The sequence below is a fragment of the Borostomias antarcticus genome (genome assembly GCF_949987555.1).
Source record: "Borostomias antarcticus genome assembly, chromosome: 30".
In the NCBI taxonomy this organism is placed as follows: Eukaryota; Metazoa; Chordata; class Actinopteri; order Stomiiformes; family Stomiidae; genus Borostomias; species Borostomias antarcticus.
Genome location: NC_140263.1, coordinates 4,468,134 through 4,490,968, shown reverse-complemented (window position 1 = coordinate 4,490,968; position 22,835 = coordinate 4,468,134). Strand labels below are relative to the sequence as shown.

At 49.3% G+C, this 22,835-nt stretch overlaps 1 protein-coding gene across 1 annotated transcript in view; it reads left to right on the top strand.

The window, feature by feature from the left end:
• Positions 1-22,835, top strand: part of dennd1a (DENN/MADD domain containing 1A) — a gene marked incomplete at its 3' end in the record, with an annotated part of 103,457 nt that overhangs the window by 54,562 nt on the left and 26,060 nt on the right. The window contains 5 exon segments of the mRNA XM_084460161.1: positions 12,899-12,968; positions 14,578-14,658; positions 16,919-16,972; positions 17,994-18,104; positions 20,711-20,811. Coding sequence (XP_084316287.1) covers positions 12,899-12,968; positions 14,578-14,658; positions 16,919-16,972; positions 17,994-18,104; positions 20,711-20,811 — 417 coding nt within the window.

Here is a 22,835-nt window from a genome sequence, read left to right as displayed (position 1 = left end):
CCTCTCTCTCTCTCTCTCTCTCTCTCTCTCTCCCCCTCACCCTCCTCACCCTCTCTCTCTCTCTCTCTCTCCCAGGCAGGATGTGGCAGTGCCACCCCTCCAGGCCACTGGTCCACAGGTCCGACCGTGGACTCAGACCCAATAAGGCCTGACAGTCTCCCGGCCCGGCCGTACCAAGTGGCAGAGCACGGGGGGGGGGGGGGGGTCAGCGGGGGAGTGGAGGGGGGCCAGGTGTTTTTGTGTTTTCCTTTTTTGCAACGATGGCATGATTAAGAGGGGGTGGGTGAGGTGGGGGGGGGGGTCATGGGGAGAGGGAGGGGGGGGGGGCAGTGACCCCAGGATAGCGAGGGGGGCCGTCGACGGGGGCACCCCGGGAGAAGCGTTAATTAGGTTGACTCGCGGGCCGCCGCTAATCCGTTCCGTTTAACGGCCGCCATCTTTGAGGCGAAAACCGGCCAAAGCTACTCCGCAGTCCCCCACAGCCTGTCGACGTTCCGCAGTCCGCCGAGGCGGAAGGAACCCGTTTGCGCGGTCACGTGAGAACCCAGCAGCGCGTCGAGGACCCCCCGCTTCGGACCACAAAGCGACTTCTTCAAAAACACACACGTACTTTTTCCGAGACTTTAATTTTGCCGTCTTCCTGACACCTAGCACAAAGAGGTCACGCTCCGCCAAGGACTCTGGGAAAAGAATGCGGAATCGAACGAGGAAAGAAAGAAAGAAAAGCCGATCGGATTCTCCAGACGGTCGACTTCAGACAATCCCCCCCTCCCTCTCCAAGGTAGAGGGGCGGGGGGGGGGGGCAGCCGGTCTATGGCGCTGCCCCCAGCATGTGTCTCTTTCTCTGGGCCTCGCTGGGGGGGGGGGGGCGGGGATTAGAGCCCCCCCAGGCCTCTAACCTCCCTTTGTTTTTACTGCTCTGGCATCCCGACCTCACCCGGGTCCCGGTGCCCATGTGCACTCTCTCCACCCCCCCCGGAGCCCGACGCCCCGCTCACGCACGCACCGCTAGCGCCGTGACATCGCCATGTGCCCTCTCCTCCACCCCCCCGGAGCCCGACGCCCCGCCCACGCGCACCGCTAGCACCCTGACATCGCCATGTGTGCGCCAATCAGAAGAAATCAATCGGGGGGGGGATTTCAATTGGTTTCACCGTTCAGCGGAGGCCAATGGCCGTCCCTGCTGGTGACTAAATGGGACTCTTGCACGGTTGAGTAGCGAGAGAGAGCGGTTGAAATCAGAGCAAAGGATTATGGGTGTTAATAGGCTTGATTAAGTGTGAAATGGGGACCGATTCGGCGTGTGTGTGTGAGTGTGTAAGGGCCACTTGAGAGGGCCCCAGTGTGTCCCTCTGCCCAGCTGGTCACAGTGTTTAAACCTTATCATCTCCGAGGACGAGGTTCTGAATGTTAATGAGGGGAGGCCGGCGCGCTTCTAGGCCCTGGCTATTCGCCACTTCCGCACGAGGGATGAGGCGTGTTCTCGCCAAGGTACACGCAGCGCGCCATGCCAGCGTGACGGTCGTACTCTGCCCTGCGTTGTGTTCTTTCGGTTCCACCCGTGTTGAGGTCTTTTGCCCCGGGGCGGGGATTCAAACCCGCGCACTTACGAGCTCGGAGGCTCGGAGGCGACGTGCTGACGGTTGCGCCAATGGGGGACGTCCCTCTTGGAGGATTGAGTTTACCAGCTACTCGCTACGACCACCTCGGACTCACTCCACAAGGGTTTAGAAGGACTCGCCATCCGGTTACGCCAGGATAAGGCGGTCTTACCGTTCTACACCTCTTCAAGAAGTACGACAACAATCCTCCCTCCTAAGCACTTATTGTATTATATTGCACTGTACTTTAGATTGCTATTCTTGCACTTTGCCTTCAGCACTAGATTATGCTCTTAGTCACTTGTTTTAGAGAGAAGATGCACTTGTGAGTTCTGGCAAGTAGTAGTACATTGGCTCTTCCTACGTTTAATGCAATTATTGTTAGTCGCTTTGGATAAAAGCGTCCGCTAAATGACTGTAATGTCATGTAATGTAATGTACACACAGAGAACCTTGTCAGAGGGGTTGTGGGGTTCTGTACATTGTGATTGTTCTTGATAGAGGGATCTACTATTGGTGAAGGAAGAACAGTGTGTGTTCCTCTCACAGTCTGTAGAGTGTACAGTATTTGTGTATTGAGATACAGTATGCTTATTGTCACACTCATAGGCCTACTGTGGAAGTGTGGAGCTAGCCAACACAGATACTGTGTATATCTATAAGTGTGTGATTGCGCTTTCACACTATATTTGAAATATTTTATGTACCTGTGTCGTGTGTGTGTGTGTGCCTGTGTGAGTGTGTGTGTGCCTGTGTGTACCGTTGTGTGTCTTAAGTGTGTGTGTGTGTGTGTGTGTACTGTTGTGCCTGTGTCTGTCTGTGTGTGTGTGTATGTGTGGGTGTGTGTGTGCGTGCATGCGTGTGTGTGCGTATGTGCCTGTGTGTGTGTGTGCGTACGTGACTGTGTGTGTGTGTGTGTGTGTGTGTGTGTGCGTACGTGACTGTGTGTGTGTGTGTGTGTGTGTGTGCGTACGTGACTGTGTGTGTGTGTGTGTTTGTGTGTGTGTGTGTGAGTATGTGTGTGTGTAGGTGTGTGTGTGCGTGCATTCGTGCGTATGTGCCTGTGTGTGTGTGTGTGCGTACGTGACTGTGTGTGTGTGTGCGTACGTGACTGTGTGTGTGTTTGTGTTTGTGTGTGTGTGCGTATGTGCCTGTGCCTGTGTGTGTGCGTACGTGACTGTGTGTGTGTGTGCGTACATGACTGTGTGTGTGTATGTGTGTGTGTGTGCGTACGTGACTGTGTGTGTGTGTGTGTGTGTGTGTGTGTGTGTGTGTGTGTGTGGAGCAGCCTGTGTGTGTGTGTGTGTGTGTGTGTGTGTGTGTGTGTGTGGAGCAGCCTGTGTGTGTGTGTGTGTGTGTGTGTGTGTGTGTGTGTTTGTGTGTGTGTGTGTGCGTACGTGACTGTGTGTGTGTGTGTGTGTGTGTGTGTGTGTGTGTGTGTGTGGAGCAGCCTGTGTTAATCACATCCCAGGGTCTTGTTTACGAGCCTTGTGGGGACCAATGAGGGCGGAGCTGAGCGGAGAGCAGGAGGGAAGCAGCAGAGTCACTCACTCCCAGCCAATTAAAACGCTTGTTGACGCATTTATGTCCTGCCTGTCGCCCCCATTCCACCCTCCTCAACCCCACTCCTACACCCCCATCTACCCCTATATCTACCCCTATATCTACCCCATCTACCCCTATATCTACCCCATCTACCCCTATATCTACCCCATCTACCCCTATATCTACCCCATCTACCCCTCCACCCCTATACTGTATCTGCCCCTCCACTACTTACCCCCATCTACCCCATTTACCCCTATATCTACCTCATCTACCCCTATATCTACCCCCCAACTCCTACACCCCATCTACCTCTATATCTACCCCATCTACCCCTATATCTACCCCATCTACCCCTCCACCCCTATACCTACCCCTCCACTCCTAACATCCCATCTACCCCTATATCTACCCCTATACCTACCCCTATATCTACCCCATCTACCTCTATATCTACCCCATCTACCCCTCCACCCCTATATCTGCCCCTCCACTACTAACCCCCATCTACCCCATTTACCCCTATATCTACCTCATCTACCCCTACATCTACCCCCCAACTCCTACACCCCCATCTACCCCTATATCTACATCATCTACCCCTCCACCCCTATATCTGCTCCTCCACTACTTACCCCATCTACCCCTATATCTACCCCATCTACCCCTATATCTACCCCTCCACTACTAACCCCCATCTACCCCATTTACCCCTATATCTACCTCATCTACCCCTATATCTACCCCCCAACTCCTACACCCCCATCTACCCCTATATCTACCCCATCTACCCCTATATCTACCCCATCTACCCCTCCACCCCTATATCTGCTCCTCCACTACTTACCCCCATCTACCCCATTTACCCCTATATCTACCCCATCTACCCCTATATCTACCCCTATACCTACCCCTCCACTCCTAACACCCCATCTACCCCTATATCTCCCCCTCCACTCCTAACACCCCATCTACCCCTATATCTCTTAATTTAATTATCTATATCTATAATTTTTTATTATGGAACATTTTGTTAGTGAAGGTAATGTGATCCATATAATGTAAAAGTATGTTGCTATGATGCTGGATGTGTAATTCAATACCTCTCATTGTGGAACACCTGTGGTGTTGAAGCAGACCTGAATATACCAGTAAAATCCAAGCGATTTGGAAGGATGTGTGAAAAAAGCTCGGCTAATGCACCGGTTCTTCAAAACAGACCTATAAACACCTCAGGTCCGTCCACTTAACTCTGGTCACCGGTCCGACATGAAAGCTGTCCCTCGGCCTCGGAACGCCGTTTCTAGTTCCGGTAGCCGGGGGCCCCCGTTACGGCAAATAAAAACCCTACCTGACAGGCAGCTCGCTGCGAACGACACCAAAAGACTGCTGAGATACAGCCAAATGAAATTCTCCGAGATGTTTCACACTTAACTCCCGAATCCCTTCTTTTTTTTATTGCCGTTCTAATCTGCCCCCCGTTTCCCCCGCCTCTCCGACCTGTGGAGAAAAACACGGACCCCGGCGTGCCTGACGAAAAATAAAAACCTGCAGCGACCACTCCGTCTGGCCGTTTTTAATGGGAGTCTTTCGACTGATCCTCTGCCTTTGTTTAACCTCTGACCCCGACCGAAACAAGGCCTCATCAAAGCCGCGAGCGGCGGCCCGGGAAAGGAGGAAGTGTTTGGTTACAGACGGGAACGGGCACTAGCGCTACGTCGTAAATCCTCGGGGCTGTAGCATGTGAGCGACGCCGCCGCCGCGGGGGGCCAGCCTATGGCACGAGGGCGTTGGACTCGTAAAAGTTTTTAACGCGGCCTGGTCTCTGCCCGACTTGAGAGGTTTTTAAGGGGCTCCGGAGTGCTGTCTGCGTTGGGGGGGGGGGGGGGGGGGGGGGGCGTCGTGTGGCATGTGTGTGAGTGTGTCTACCAGGGAGAGTGTGGCGTGTGCGTGGGTGCGAGTGCATGTGTGTACTGTACACACACAAAGGCAATGAAGTTAGGGGAGTTAGAGAAGGGGTCGACAAACTGGATCTGGAAGCACTTCTAACTCCCTGATTCATTGTTGGCTCCAACGCAAATTTTGAATTAGTAATACAATTCACAATTAGTAGGCTAATAGTAATACAAAGTCACTGATACTATTCTGAATAAAGTGGAAGGTTTTTGTTTGTGATGCAGCAGTACTGTATGACTCAGCACCATGGACAGACAGCTCGGGGACCAAGCTTTTTTTAAATTGTAATTATCGTTAATTTTCGTTATTCTGCATTAGGCTATCGGCAGAGATTTTCTTCATTCGAGGCCCAGAAACCAACAACCCTAGAAGCCAAAAGCAAAAAACGGAGTGAAAGTTACGAAGTAGTGCAGTACAACTCAGGAATAAAATCGCCTCAAGAAAGAGAAAAGCAGACATTTGAGGATGTCAGAGTGGGACGACTCGTACACAGGCACAGCTGACACGGCGGGGTTGCTAGTGTGTTTGATTACAAGAGCAATAAGAGAAGCAATATTGAGAAACTATATTCACCACACTGCTTTTCTTCTCATCAAACCCATCCGATCCCGAGGGAAAATGGCTCTTGCTCTCCTGAAGGTTCCTGGCCCCTGAGTTGGAGTGTAATTTTCAAACCTGTAGAGTCCCCCATGACCTCTAGGGATTCAATTCAACATATTATTACCCCGTGGCAGTTACAATATTACTGAGCCAGCTGGTCAGCTACTGTACCAATGAGAAACCTTCTACCCACCACTTTTCCCTTAAGAATCAATGATACAGTACATGGGGCTGATGTCTTGGTTCTCCATGTCTTGGTTCTCCATGTCTTGGTTCTCCATGTGTACATACTGTATCGCCACTCATGTCTCTGTTCCCCTGCTGGCAAACGAGCAACAGATGTTCCAGTTCAAATGAGTCAATTAACTTCCAATAGCAGTTATACCTTGGTTGCCTCGTATGGCATTTTTTAACACCCTTGCCCATTAAGCATAGCAAAACAGATGTTTCCCCAGCAGATCTGGTCGTCTAATGGTGAAGTTGACCTTGATGGAGGGTTAACGCATGGCCCTGATTATCAATTTATTTCATTATTTTTTGACTGGAGATTTGATTATTAAAGAGAATAATATGAAGAGAACAGATACATACTTACATACTGTACATGCATACATACTGTACTTATGTACAAGTAAAAGAAGATGACAAGGCTCTTGTCCAGAGTGATTTCTCGGTTGGAATTCCAACCAGACCAATCGGCGTCCTTTGAATGTGATGACGGAATTAAACTGTGCAATGTGATTGGTTAGGGGACGAACTAATCGCTGAGGACTTCTTTTTTCGGCAACGCCCATCTGGGAAAACGTCTGCAACGGAAGCCTGTTCAGACTGAATAATGAAGTGAAACGAAATGACAATTCAGTCAGAGTGTCAGTTAGTTGACCTTTATAACTCTAATATAAAATATATTATAGAAAGCATATTCATTATCATTTTAATTCACCAACTTTTCTTGTCATTCCATTCTTTTGCTGACATTGTTACGAGGTTGTCAAAATGGCCGCCACCTCGAAGACCCTCTTAATCCCACTCGGTACATCACACACGCAGGTCCACCGTGTCAGAGAGAAGAGATATCCGCTCATTATATATTCACTCACTAATTAGGCTCTCGGTAAGAGATCTGCTGACATGGCTGCTTTTGTTCGGGACGCCAGGCGTACGCTCAAGAGTATTTTGACCCCTTGATGATGATGATGATGAAGAATCGAGCGTCGACTGGTCCCGTCAGCCGCCCATACAGATGTGCGTGTCGTTCATTTTGTATCCCCAGAATACGCAAGCAAGACTTGAATCATCAACATAGAGACAGACAACATGCAGCTCCATTGACAACCATGTTTTATTTAATGTCTTCACCTCGAATCAGAGACGAATTGCCATTGTGATTTTCGCTTCTGGCAGCCATTTTGTGAATCTGTCATCAGAACATTTTGACGACAGTCGAACAGTCACCATTTCCTGTTATTCAGCTGTTAAGGGCCATGCCTATTATAATCTCTCTGTAATTCCACTGCAAACACACCTACTGTATCATGGTAAATGGCCTTCACTTATATACTTTAGCGCTTTTATTCAAATCACCTATTCACACACCAATGGCGGCCAGTTGCCATGCAAGGTGCCAGCCTGCTCATTGGGAGCAATTTGGGGTTCAGTGTCTTTGCCCAAGGACACTTCGACATGTGAACAAGGAGGAGCCGGGATTCGAACCGCCGACCCTGCGATCGTCGCACGACCCGCTCTACCTCCTGAGCTACAGCCGCCCCCGTAACCTCTAAATTATAACCTCTATAATTCTACTATCACAACCTAGCATAATCTATCATTCTACAGTATCACACCTATCGTAATCTTTCTATAATTCTACTGTATCACACCTATAATCGCCTCTGTAGTTCTAGCATGGGTCATTGTTGATAGGGCACATGAGCTGGGATGGATTCATAGTGAGGGCTCCTCATTAAGAGTCTGTGTCGGGAGGCAGGGGGTGTTGGGGTGATGGAGGGATGGAGGGATGGAGAAAAGGTGGAGGGGGGAGGCCGGGGGCTCAGAATAATCCTCCAACACTGCAACCCCCCCCTCCCTTTTTCCCTTCACAGAGTCAAGGATGTTTAACGCTCATCTGGTCTAATGGAATTCAAGAATACGAGAGTAGCCCCACAGACCAACCCCCCCCATACACCAACTACCCCCCCCCCTTCACACACACACACACACACACACACACCTGCCCCGGTACATAAACCCTGCCGCTGAGTAGTCCACACTACTACCTAGTACGAATGCAGGTCACATAGTAACCCACTCGCCCTCCATCCATGCTAAAAAATATTTTCGAAATCCCTCTATTTAAAAATGCATTGCATATATTTTGTTGGGGTTATCTTTTTTTGACATCACCTCTAGAGTCTCAAGGCTGCGCTGGATTATGTAAAAAAAAAAAGGCGAGGCTGACGAACCGAGGTGAGTCGCCAGGGAGGCCAACTGCCAACTTGGGCTAATGCTAGTTAGCTAGCTCCATCGTAAATTCGTCAAACTTAATAATTACCACACATATAATTAAAAAATACCGATAGCTAGTTCAATCATGATGTAACTAAGATATCTGCTAAAAATATTTTTTTTTTCCATCGACAGATTAAGCTACAATGTCCGCAAACCATTAAGCTAGGTTGCCAAATTACTGTCGCCTCAACGCCCACCATGTTTGTTGATAAATTATTGACCGGAGACGTCGCAGTCGCAAGGAGTTGTGGGAGCGAAGGGGGCAAAAGTGTGTGTGTGTGTGTGTGTGTGTGTGTGTGTGTGTGTGTGTGTGTGTGTGTGTGTGTGTGTGTGTGTGTGTGTGTGTGTGTGTGTGTGTGTGTGTGTGTGTGTGTGTGTGACCTCGGCCTACTGAGAGGTTTCAGAGAGAGCCTTTTCCCCATAGACGAGCAAAAATGCCTGCGCACACACACACAGATCACACATACACACCATCTCTCTTTCTTTCTGTCGTTCTCTTTCACACACACACACGCACACACACACACATACACACACACCTCCCCGCCCAGGACGCTCCCCGGGGTGCCTGTGGCGTCTCGCTGTCGTTGAGTGACACGGTGGAGGTGGGCGTGGTCTGAGGTGGGGTCGCGGCTGCAGCCTCCTCTCTCTCTCCCTCTCTCCCTCTCTCTTTCTCTCCCTCTCTCTCTTTCCCTCTCTCTTTCCCTCTCTCTCTCTCTCCCTCTCTCCCTCTTTCTCTCTCCCTCGCTTTCTCTCCCTCTCTCTCCCTCCCTCTTTCTCTCTCCCTCTCTCTCTCTCCCTCTCCCCCTTTTTCTCTCTCTCTCTCTGTCTCTCTCTCCCTTTTTCTCTCTCTCTCTCTCTCTCTCTCTCCCTCTTTCTCTCTCCCTCTCTTTCTCTCCCTTTCTCCCTCTCTCTTTCTCTCTCTCTCCCTCTCTCTCCCTCTTTCTCTCTCTCTTTCTCTCTCTCTCTCTCTCTCTCTCTGTCTTTCTCTCTCTCTCTGGCCCCCACAGGAGACGCCACCACAGAGAACATGAACCCCCGGCCCTCCCTCTCTCTCTCCCTCCCTCCCTCCCTCCCTCTCTCCCTCTCTCCCTCCCTCCCTCCCCCCGCAGACACACGTACTGTACACACACTCACACAGGAGAAAAGTGACACACAGGCTCAGGTTCCATTACCCAGAACCCCCCAGCTGTGCCATCAGGGGAGCCCACAGGAAGGAGAGAGAACAGACAACTACTCCACCTCAGCTGTATCCAGAAATATCTCACCTACTGTACTCCACCTCAACTGTATTTATAAATATCTCACCTACTCCACCTCAACGGTATCTAGAAATATCTCATCTACTCCACCTCAACTGTATTTATAAATATCTCACCTACTCCACCTCAACTGTACCTAGAAATATCTCACCTACTCCACCTCAACTGTATTTATAAATATCTCACCTACTCCACCTCAACTGTACCTAGAAATATCTCAACTACTCCACCTCAACTGTATTTATTAATATCTCACCTACTCCACCTCAACTGTACCTAGAAATATCTCAACTACTCCACCTCAACTGTATTTATAAATATCTCAACTACTCCACCTCAACTGTATCCAGAAATATCTCACCTACTCCACCTCAACTGTACCTAGAAATATCTCAACTACTCCACCTCAACTGTATTTATTAATATCTCACCTACTCCACCTCAACTGTACCTAGAAATATCTCAACTACTCCACCTCAACTGTATTTATAAATATCTCAACTACTCCACCTCAACTGTATCCAGAAATATCTCACCTACTCCACCTCAACTGTACCTAGAAATATCTCACCTACTCCACCTCAACTGTATTTATAAATATCTCACCTACTCCACCTCAACTGTATTTAGAAATATCTCACCTACTCCACCTCAACTGTACCTAGAAATATCTCACCTACTCCACCTCAACTGTATTTATCAATATCTCACCTACTCCACCTCAACTGTACTTAGAAATATCTCATCTACTCCACCTCAACTGTACTTATAAATATCTCAACTACTCCACCTCAACGGTATCCAGAAATATCTGGGCCTGCTTCTGTCGTTGGAGCGGAGGCACTCTGACAAACAACCTTGATAGGAGGGTTAGCTTTTAGCGTCGTTGGCACCTACAATATAGACTTCAGCTCAGATGGTTAGGACAGTCCTCAGTCTCCTGAGGTTGGACCGGACCAGTTCCTCTATCCTGAATACCGCAGAAAAGCAGCTGAGATGTTTACAGGTTTATCCGGAAGATTTCAAGCGATTCGCCAGCCAGATTTCCACGGAAACGCGTATGTGTTTTGGTTTATGCTAATAACCCGATCTCATGAAACCCTAAACACAATCTCCGCCTGGGCGTTTGTTTCGAATGGCAGGGTCTCTCCTGGCTGTCTGCTCGCTCTAATTAGTCTCAAGGCTTTTCTACATGGTTGGTTTTTCCCGCCCGCTAAGCGTTGATACCGGGGATGTGCGCTAATGCTACGCGAGGCTTATCCAGACTGAGGCGGTCAAGTCAACACATTAGCGCTAATCCTCGCGGGTACAGGTATCTCCACACGCCACGCGCTCCGGGCTGAGACGGCCTCCCGACATAAGACGGGAGATCTTAGCGGTAAGACGGACGCACGGTTGAACGTAGCCCCGCGCTCGTTGTTGCTTCAGGTGTGAATACGGCTCGGGGCCGAGGCGTCTTTTTTGCGGCTTGGATTTGAACATCGAGTTGCGGTCTTCAAATATGACCCCCGCCCCCCCCCACCCCCCCCTGGTGAAGGTTACGGTGACGGGCGTAGAAGCCGGCTCATCAGTTGGCAGGACCCGGAGCGAGAAGAGCGGGAAGGTGGGCTTGCCGGGGGTGGGGGGGGAAATGTCCACGCCGGTAATGAGCGTGTCCGCGCCAAGATCGGATCCCCCCTCCTCCGCCCCCCCCCCTTTCACGCCGTGCGTTCACGGCCGACTGCCGGCCGCAATTAAAGGAGAGGAGATGCAGACCCCCCCAATCAGCCGCCGCCGAAAGAATACGAAGGAAAAAAAGAAGCTTTCGAAAGTAAATGGCAAAAAAAAAAACGGACGTGGGCCCCCCCCCCCCGATCAAATTAGCCCCGCCGGCGTCCCCCGCCCCGTTCTCAGCCCGTCTCCGTAATGAGGAGACGCTGGCATTTTCCGCAGCGACGCAACGATCCCACCGTCGGGTTTCCACACCGCAAAGCAACAAGCGTCAAGCGGGTTGGTGTGTGTGTGTGTGTGTGTGTGTGTGTGTGTGTGTGGGCGTCTCTCGTCGGAATATTTTAATTAGGCCGAGGAGTTTTTTCCCAACGTCGACTCGCGGGACCGTGATGCGTGGCACTTAGCGTGAGAGAGAGAGAGAGAGAGAGGGAGAGAGAGAGAGAGAGAGAGAAAGAGAAAGAGAGAGAGAGAGAGAGAGAGAGAGAGAGAGAGAGAGAGAGAGGGAGAGGGAGAGGGAGAGGGAGAAAGAGAGAGGGAGAGAGAGGGAGAGAGAGAAAGTGAGATTTGGTTGTTGCTATAATCAGACATGTTTCCCTGTATTTGTCTGTCAGTCGGTTCCGGTTCAGTATTTATATTTATTTATTTTTTCATCTTCCGTGTTATTTTCTGTACTTTTTTTTCAAAACGGCGCCGTCGTGGGCTCTCTGTGCCCTTTACTCCTGTTCCCTTACCCCTGTCCCCCTTCACCTTTCTCCTGCTCCCTCCGGCTCGTCCTCCGCCCCTCTCTCCCCCTCTCCTAATCTCTCCCTCCTACCCCCCTCTCTCTCCGGCGGGGCGGGGCGGGTCTCGGGGTGAGGGGTGAGTGTGTGAGGGCGCTTCCAGCGCCACTCTGTATTCCTGGACAGTTCGCCTTCTCCGATACACGTCCGCTGAATGCTCATTGCGGATCCCACAGGACGCACACGCACACACACACGCACGCACGCACGCACACACACACACACACACACACACACACACACACACACACCCACACACACAGCTGTTGTCAGATGAATGAGTTAGTGAGTGAAGTGCAGAGGAGCCTCTGGGGGTGACACCACTGCCTCTCTCTCTCTCTCTCTCTCTCTCTCTCTCTCCCTCTCTCTCTCCTTCTCTTTCTCTCCCTCTCTCTCTCTCTCTCTCCCTCTCTCTCTCCCTCTCTCTCTCCCCTTTTCTCTCTCTCTCCCTCTCTCCCTCTCTCTCTCCCCCTCTCTCCATCTCTCTCTCTCTCCCTTTCTCTCTCCCTCTCTTCCTCTCTCTCTCTCTCTCTCTCTCTCTCTCTAAACCCCCTCGTTGACAGCTACTTCCCTCACTGTTCACATTCCTCTCCGTGGCACCGAGCGCTCAGACGGCCACGGAAGGAAGCCCACAAACGTGCGCTAATGGGGGGACGTCAAAAAAAGCAAAGACACGCTAGAGTGTGCTGAAAATACAGCATATCGAAAGAGCAGCGAAGGCAGGATCAAACGTTTGAAGTGCGAAGTGGCAGTCATGGAAGAACGGTTGTATCCACTTCCCCCAGCGTCGGTCGAGATAAGTGACGTTTTCACAGTCGTGTGCGCGGGGGGAAAAAAGGAGGATTGAGTGGTGGGGGCCATCAAAGTATTAGTCTTGATGTCGGGTCTCCTTCAGAAGAAGAGCTGTGACTAACAGAGTTGTGTTTGTGTTTTGCAGCTATCTGCCGTGGTTCGAGGTCTTCTACAAGCTTCTCAACATCCTGGCTGACTACTCAATCAAGGGCCAGGTCAGTGCTGTTCAGAGGAACTTATACCACATGAATTGAATTGAAACCTTTATTGCCCCAGAGGGCAGAATTTGTTTAGCAACGTACGTTGCACTTATACTGTATACCTGTATGGCGTGAAGACTTCATGCTAGCTAAAGGGAGAAACTGTATTTTTTCTGCTGGAAAAGCAATTTTGTTACCTAATTAATTTTTTGGGGTGACAGACAGCCATCCCATCTAATATTAAAGTGGTGTCCCCAACATCAGAGTTGACACCTGCCACTCCTCTCACTCGGGAACACACACAGCACCCCTATCTGTCTAGAGACAAACTCCTCCCTCTCTAGAGTCAAACTCCTCCCTCTCAAACACAGCACCCCTATCTGTCTAGAGACAAACTCCTCCCTCTCTAGAGACAGACTCCTCCCTCTCTAGAGACAGACTCCTCCCTCTCTAGAGACAGACTCCTCCCTCTCAAACACAGCACCCCTATCTGTCTAGAGACAAGCTCCTCCCTCTCTAGAGACAAACTCCTCCCTCTCTAGAGACAAACTCCTCCCTCTCAAACACAGCACCGCTATCTGTCTAGAGACAAGCTCCTCCCTCTCTAGAGACAAACTCCTCCCTCTCTAGAGACAAACTCCTCCCTCTCTAGAGACAGACTCCTCCCTCTCAAACACAGCACCCCTATCTGTCTAGAGCCAAACTCCTCCCTCTCTAGAGTCAAACTCCTCCCTCTCTAGAGTCAAACTCCTCTCTCTCAAACACAGCACCCCTATCTGTCTAGAGACAAGCTCCTCCCTCTCAAACACAGCACCTCTATCTCTCTAGAGACAAACTCCTCCCTCTCTAGAGTCAGACTCCTCCCTCTCAAACACAGCACCCCTATCTGTCTAGAGGCAAACTCCTCCCTCTCTAGAGACAAACTCCTCCCTCTCAAACACAGCACCCCTATCTGTCTATAGACAAACTCCTCCCTCTCTAGAGACAAACTCCTCCCTCTCTAGAGATAGACTCCTCCCTCTCTAGAGACAGACTCCTCCCTCTCAAACACAGCACCACTATCTGTCTAGAGACAAACTCCTCCCTCTCTAGAGACAGACTCCTCCCTCTCAAACACAGCACCCTTATCTGTCTAGAGACCAACCCCTCTCTCTCAAGCACAGCACTGCTCTCTCTCTAGAGACCAACCCCTCTCTCTCTCAAGCACGGCTGTCTGTCCGGGTACGTCTCTCTTCCCTCGTCTTTTCTGTCTGTTCAGAGTAGAGAAGGAGTGACAGGTACTTGACAAGGTGTTTGCCGGGTGTCATCAGTCAACTTCAGAGGTGATTTAGCGGTGTCAGCACGATGCGTCCGCTCGGTCAGCGCCGGTGGGCTGCAGCGATGGGGACGCGGTCGTAACCTTGGTTTTGCGTCCGTTTAAACGCCCTCGGGAGACGAGCGCCGGTCCTCACAACCACCCTTGCGCTTTTGTTGACTTTGGACGGGGGTACATTGTAATTTTTTGGGACTCGTTTATCTGAACTTGAGCTCTTTAGTTGCATGGTGCTGTACGCGTTTGTGTGTGTTTACATGTCTGTGTGTATGTGTGTGTGTGTGTGCGTGTGTGTTCATGTGTGTGTTCTAGGAGAGCCAATGGCGGGAGCTTTTAGAGTCGCTACACACACTCCCCATCCCTGACCCCGGAGCGCCTGTACACCTCAGCGTGGTGAGTCCTCATCTGCTTCAACCAGGGTCGCAAAACTTCCCCTCAGTTTCAAACCATTTTGAACAGACTTCCGGGTTAAATGGTAACTGGTAAATTGACTGCACTTATATAGCGCTTTTCCACCTTAGCGGCACTCTGAGCTACAGCCGCCCCTAGGGCCGCTAACTAGGGTTGCAAAATTTCCCCTCAGTTTCAAACCGTTTTGATCAGACTTCCGGTTTAAGCCCCGCCCACTTCCGAATACGAATCCGAATAATTAGCTGTCAAATACAAATACAAATAGTGGGCTCCCGGCACACCCCTAATACTGTATGTTACTATTTGCGTTGATTAATTTTGGAGCGATACAAACATTTATTTCACTTTAATGTGCAGCTTTTTACCCAATGTAGAATAGTTCTGAGATGGTTATTAGGCAGTGGTTCTTCTTGCGGTTCTCATGGGGGCAGACAGCTCCCTCTGACCCCCCCCCCACCCCTAAAGCTTATCCCCTCAGCTGCACTGCATGATGGGACACACACTACCGAGCAAGTCCAAGGTATCCCTCAGGGTACGGTTCTGGGCCCTCTGTAGAAAGAGGTTTCACGGGCGATGGAGCAGGTCAGTTGAGACGCAAAAAATGGCCGCTCCGAGGGGAACTGGTTTGTCAATCAATCAATCAATCAAAGCTTTATTTATATAGCGCATTTCATACCCAGAGGCAACACAATGCGCTTTACAGAGAACAAGGGAGGTGGGCAGACATCCCACCCCTACATATTCCAGAGGGAAGCAAAAAACAGTAATCACCCGGGGGTCAGATAAGTGAGCTGTAAAAATTCTTCCCTGACCCCTCTCAACGAGGCGATCGAGCAAGCTCCTGGAGTATGTTTGTCTACCGGCTAAGAACATTTATAGAGCAATAAATAACATTAAATTACATTTTCAGAGTAAGAGAGGCTAATAACATCATAGGAGAGACATGGCAAACATTGGTGTATGTCTGTGTGTGCATAAATGTGCCTGGGCCCAGATAGAGGCAGGGGTTTGGGTAGGGTGGGGGGTAGGAAAAGGATACGGACCCGGGTTAGGGTGAGGGGAAGGGGATCTGAGCCCAGGACTGGTGTATGTCAGTGTGTGTGTGAGTGTGCCTGGGTCCAGGTAGAGGCAGGGGTCTGGGTTAGGGTTGGGGTAGGAAGAGGATACGGACCCGGGTTAGGGTGAGGGGTAGGGGGTACTGGGCCCAGGCCTAAAGCCGGAAGTGGACTGTTGTATGTCTGTGTGTACGTGTGTGTGTGTGTTAACTAATTTGTTACGACATCTGCAGCAGACACAGGGGTATCTATCGGTCTCAGGGTGGTCTGCTGGTGACAGTGGGGCATCCACTGGACCTGGTTAGAAGATAGGAGGGAGAGAGAGAGGCACTAGGGAGAGGGGAGGCAGAGCAGGGTTAGTAGCACACAGAGCCATATATAGAGCAGTACATTACATCAAACTACATTTTTAGAGCAAGAAAGGATAAGAGCATCATGGGAGAGGTGTGGCAAACCCTGATGTGTGTCTGTGTGTGTGTGCGTGCCTGGGCCCAGATAGAGGCAGGGGTTGGGGTAGGGTGGGGGGTAGGAAGAGGATACGGACCCGGGTTAGGGTGAGGGGGAGGGGATCTGAGCCCAGGACTGGTGTATGTCTGTATGTGTGTGAGCGTGAGTGTAGGTGTGCCTGGGTCCAGTTAGAGGTAGGGGTCAGGGGTAGGGTTGGGGGTGGGAAAAGGATACGGACCCGGGGTAGGGTGAGGGGAAAGGGAACTGGGCCCAGGTCCAGGCCTAAGCTGGGTGTGGACTGGTGTGTGTCTGTGTGTACGTGTGTGTTAACTAGGTACTACAACATCCACAACTGACACGGGGGTAACTATTGTCTGCGGGCGACAGTGGGGCATCTACTGGACCAATGTATATAGAGGATTCACAGGTAGGTTTGAGGCTGCCTTTCTGTGTCTCAAGTTCCTAGCTAGTGATTGTAGGCTAGGTCGAAAAGGTATGTCTTGTCCACGCGAGCTCGGCGTCTGGCACATCAGATTCCCTATCCCCCAACTCTCCCATATTTGTTGCCACTTCAGTGGAGAAGCTGTTAATGATTCGTACACTCAGTCTCCAGACAGTCTCTGTGATATCCGTCAAACCCCCACCCTTATCCTGTCTGTCATGCTACAGCACATCTTAGAACGCCGAAGGCTTAAAGTTTGGAAGTGTAAACCCCACTGTTCTCTCGTCCCCTTTCCCAGCATTCCTATTTCACCGTGCCTGACACCCGGGAACTCCCCAGCATACCTGAAAACGTGAGTGTCCCTCTCCTCCGCTCCACCCTGCGTCCTTCCCAAGGTTGGGTTCGGGAATCGACTTTTCTCCGTACTCCGCGGTTTGAACAGACATTCCAGCACATTCAGCACTACCGACGACATCCGTTTTAGATCATCGACAGCATGCCGAAAGACATCAGTGAAAGTGTTCAGATTTAGAGATTTATCTGCACAGAGGTCTTAAACACACTCCCGGTCTCCCTCAAGCACCTGTTTCATTGATTGCACCCCTAGTCCCGTAAATATTACACAAACGCCCCTCCGGAATCACTAAACACTTCAAGCGTTTCCTATTCGACGAACGCTGCCTCAAGACATCCACTCGCACGAGGAGCAGGTCTGAAGACGTTCTCCGTTCCTCCTCCCCCCGGCGCAGCCGAGGAGGGGAGCGGGAGAAACGGAAGGAGTCAGCAAAATCAATAGACCCCTGTTTGGTTTGCCGATTCCCACCCTCGCGTAGTTAACCGGCAGCGCGAAACCCAGCCGGGCCCCACAGCTGTGTGGGCTTCAAATCTCTGAGGGGCCTCAGATTTAGAGAGTGGAGCCCAGCCAGGGAGAACCGCCTTCCCTGTGATGGGGATGTGATGTTATGCCAGCAGGGCGGCGCTTTGAACTACAATTTGCAAGGGGGTTATCGTCGGGGTTCATAGGGCTCTCTGAAGTAGTTGAATTCTGGAGGACGAAGACAGACGAAGACAGATGGACGCGCATAAGTGTGCGTTACGCATTCCGTACACGCACAAAACACCCGCACGAAACGTGCGCTCTGCTGCGATCGCACAAGCCAAACCACATCTGTAAGGATAATTGATTTGAAATCACTTTTGCACCTTTTTGACTTCATATGACATATATTTCGTACGTAAATATGTAGAATGATGTTGATGTCTTGTACCAGAGAATTCATGCAGTCATGGTTACGCCCCTGCCCTTCACGACTAACCACTTTCCTGTTTTTTCTTTTTTTTGTTTTGTTTGTTTGTTTTCTTTTTTCTTGCAGAGAAACCTAACCGAGTATTTTGTAGCCGTAGATGTCAATAACATGCTCCATCTGTACGCTAGTATGCTTTATGAACGTCGAATCCTCATCTGCTGTAGCAAACTAAGCACTGTAAGTACTGTAGTCTTCTTCTCTACCTCCTCCTCCCTCCATCACTCTCTCTCTCTCTCTCTCACCATGGCTGCGTTCAAATTCAGCTAACAGAGGCGAACATTCGTCGCAAACATGTTTTCTCCAAACGGTCACATTTGAACGGCTTTTAATGAAAGTTCCAAATAGTTCGCATAAACGCAACAATCCCCATGGGAGCACATCTCCAGTAAGCCTGGGTCCATTGTGATCCTCGTTCCGTTACTGGCGAACTACCTCTCCAGACTGTTAGCTTCTGTTAGCAAACGTTTGCGGCGAACACAAAGCTAACGGAAAATAGTTCGCTATGTTCGCTGAATTTGAACGCACCCCATGTGTATCCATTCATTGACGGAAGCCTCTCCAAAGGATGAGTGGTGGTCTGCTGTAGTGACCTCACAAATGCACTGTAACCGACAGCCCATAATGCCCATGCTAAGGGACTGTTTCCCAGACAACGACAAAGCCTAGTCTACTACTAAAATGTACTTCAATTGAGAAACTCTTTTTAATGTGGTTATTGTTTTGTTTTGGACTAGGCTTACACTGTGTTTCTGACACTCCCTAAGTCTTATTGTTTGACTTTCTTCATTAGACGTACTTTATTCAAGTGTTGAAATATTCTACATGTTATAAGAATGTTACTCATACTCAGAATGGATATATAGAGTTCCTGCAAAATGATTTCTGTCTCGCGCAAACCAAACACTTTCACCTCCAAGACTGGCCATGCCCAATAGGTCATATTTGTATTCCATTCGCTACATTGTTGATGGAAAATGTTCTAGCGAGTTACTAAAATGCACATCAACACACGACATTACGACGTTGTGTTAACTCACTAGAATAGTTCTGCCAAGGGAAAACCGTTTGGGGGATTCTAATATCGCTCAAATTCATGTCGGCATTAAATTGCTTGAAAATCTTACGGAAAAAGGGCTCGTGAGAAATCTTCGGTTTGGTTTTTGGCCAGAAAGAAAAAAGGTTCTATTATCAAAAGGATATGACTCAAGGAATCTCTACTGGTTTTCCTGTTCAACATAGTAAAAAAATCCCACAGAGAGGGGTGAGTTGGGGGGGTGGAAGTCGGTGTGGGGCATTCCCAGGTGGCCTTCTTCCATGTTTCAACCCCCCTCCCCCCTTGCCAATGACAAGTTCCCCCGCAAAACATCGTCCACGGAGCTTTCTTCTCTGCCTCCCCCCTCCCAGATCAAAGCCACGCTGGCCAGTTTGTGATTGACGACCAGGGCGAGAAGCAGCAGCTTCTGATCACCGTCTTCCCCCGATTGGCTGACAGCTCTTAATATAGACGCGGCACTTAAATAGCATCACAGACAAGCAGCATTATACCGGGAGCCAGCCTGGTTGTCGGTAGCGGAGGGGTAGACTTCCTGCTTCACTATTGACACATCTGAAGTTGATCAGCTGTGGCGTCTGGCTCGACGCGGCATCGCTCATACCTGACACACAAAGGGATTGTGGGGGATTGTCACGTGAGATATTAGCCGCCAGTGACGGGAACTGACAAGGAAATAGTTAGTGGAACTTTTCCAACATTTTTTTTTTGACATTAATTTAATGAAGTTAGGGTTGTAATTTCCGTTGGCGGTTGTAATTTCCGTTGGGGGTTTTCTGGTCCTGATGTTTGAGGCACTTTGGTGCTTTGATGAGTTATAGTCTATTACCGGCAAGATTGATGTGAGATTTTAAGCATGTACTTTGGTCCGGGTTTGTTAATGTGTTTCGGTTTAATAGGCAAAAGGCATTTGGTTTTATTAGGATCATTTTGGTTTGACGGGCAATGAGTAGTCAAGTTTGTAGTAGTAGGTAAAAAAAACGACTGGAAATCCCTGGAAAACATGGTTGTGCTACATACAGTACAAACACAGTCCTAGAATTATGTTAAAATATCAACTAGTATATCTTTTTATCATATGCTTTTATGAGTGTGTGTGTGTGTGTGTTTGTGTGTATGTGTGTGTGTCAACACCTGCAACAGAGATGGAATAATTTTTGTAGCTCATGAATAATCATTCCCCTATTCTTGAATTAAAACTTGGCCCCAGTAATCAGGCTTCGCTAATTCAAAGTCTGATCTGTTATCTACACGACCGAGTATGAGTTTGTTTTAATTAAGTTGGACGAGAATAGCATTTGTTTCAACTTTGCCAGCATTGCCATGCGATGATCACATTGCCAAAATGAAAGCTAAAGTATAGTACCGTCATGTTTATCAAGTTACAAAAACACTCGCATATTGTCAAACTTTCTCAATCCGTTTAATACGCGATGTTTCGGTCACACAACCTCCTTTGGGTTTAAGATAAAAGGTACACAACATTTTGTGCTTCAGGTAAAACTAAGCGCAGTAAATGTTGAATTTACCAAATCATTTTAATCTGTTAAAATCTGAGTTTTTGTGACTTTCTGAAACTGTGTTTTAACATCTCTGGAATATAAATCTGCCAGTGTTCTGTGTTTCAGTTTAAATGACGTGGAAAGAGATATAATAATTATAATAGTTGTATCACGTTTCCCATTGTGTTGTGCTTGATGGCAATGTTACACTATGTACTTTCACCCCGCAGTTAACAGCTTGTGTTCACGGCTCGGCGGCCATGTTGTATCCCATGTACTGGCAACATGTTTACATTCCTGTCCTGCCCCAGCACCTCATAGACTACTGCTGGTGAGTCCCCGACACACACACACGCACACACACACACACACACACACACACACACACACACACACACAGACATACAGGCCTTTCTCACCTGTCACCTTGCTGCCTATATCTCTCCACGTTGAGTACTAAAGTCTGAAATCCCATTGTAGTTAATATTATCATTATTATTATTATTATTATTATTATTATTATTATTATTATATACAATACATATATAATATAAATTGTTATTTTCCAAGTCCTGCCCCGAATTAATATTGTGCATCAATATACAAATAAATGAAAAAGCATGAAGCCTTATTTCCTATGAATCAATGTCCAATTACACAAGAGAACTTTCCATCCGTCTAACTGGACACGGTGTCGTAGTATCATGCCTCCTGGACCCGTGAGCGCCATCACAGACGGTCTCTCATTACGAGCTGGACAGCAAGGAGAGACAAGGAGTAATCTAAGCCGAGGGGACGTCTTTAATGAGAGTCACAGTCCCACAGTCACAATTATGATTGACTGACCCCACGTTAATACCCGGCTTCATTAAAACACATCCAGAACGACAAGCAGCCGTTTAAATAGCATTTATGTAAACAAAGACGACATGTTTGGAACGGGACATGTCCTGAAAACAGCTGATATAGTCGTCCTGACACGCTGACAGTGTGAATCAAAGGGGTGTTCACAACATGGTAGAGAAGAGAGGGGTGGGAGGAGAGCAATTAGCTAATTACCGGTGTCTCTACTCTCTTCATTCCTCTAGTACCACACATGGCTAATCACTCCAGCCCCGCCCCAGACAGGGCGAGACAGGAGGTGCCGGAGCTCCTCTCGCCAGGCGCCTCGGCCGGGAGACCGCCGGAGATGGTCTCTCTCTCTCTGCGGACAGTTAGCCCACACTTAATTTGACATCAGTCTTTCGAAGAACTTACTTCACAGCCGCGGAAGGAAAGAAAGAATCCAACCCCTCAGCTCGAACCCTCCCAATTTCCCCTCGCAGCCTTTCATTATCAATGCGCTAAAGCGCCTCTCACCGCCGACGAGCTTAATTGGCCACGTGGACGATTAGCGTCAGCCGAACATCCAATGGGATATCTTTCATATTTTATATATATATTTCCATTGTGTTTTTCTAGACTTCTTCCTCTCCTTCATCCCCTGAACCGTGGGTGTTCCCGTTGCATTTTAATAGAATGTCATCATGCGAGGAGGTGGAGATGGAGGAGAGGGCTCCTTAATTAAGGGCTGTAGGTCCAGCTCCGTCGCCCCCTCACCGTCTGACAGGTTCCTCACCCCCCCCCGCCGCCCCGCCTCCCTCGAACCACTACCCAATCAGGCACATCTCCGACTGGCTCAGCGGTCGCTCGAGCTTATCTGCGTCTAGCTCCACAGCTAGCTCCGCCCACCCTGTTTAACACACACTCGCACACAGACACGCACGCACACACACTCACGCACACACACACACTCACGCACACTGTCATAGAAATTGTAGTTTCACCACCTCGCCGCCTCCCTCAACCTTTCACATAGCTGTGCTAATCTAATTTATGACAGGGTGACCTCCAGGAGGTCAACACACCTAGACGTTGTCTGCTCCAGAATAACCATCCTTTGTCCCGTTGTCCCTTCAAGAAATTACCGCCTTTTCTCATGTCACGTGTCTGTATTCTCGACCACTGTTGATGACGCCTGCCATTTAATATGACGTGCACAATGGGTTAGCCAATCACATCCCTGGAAGCGTCATATCTGTGTAGTGCTTGAATATAAGGCAGCGCACGACCAGACTGCGGCACTTCTGTTGGATGAACCACTCACGTGCGTTGTCCTGAAGTCCTTGCGCTCGTATGTTTTCTCAATAAGCCAGACTTGACCTCTTTGAGTGAATCTTGGCAAATCCTTTTTGACTAGATCAGTTAATAATCTTCTACAACACACACACACACACACTCACACACGGATACACGCACACACTCACTACGTACTATGCTGTACTCACAGTTTTCCTCCCAGGAAGCAGAGAACCC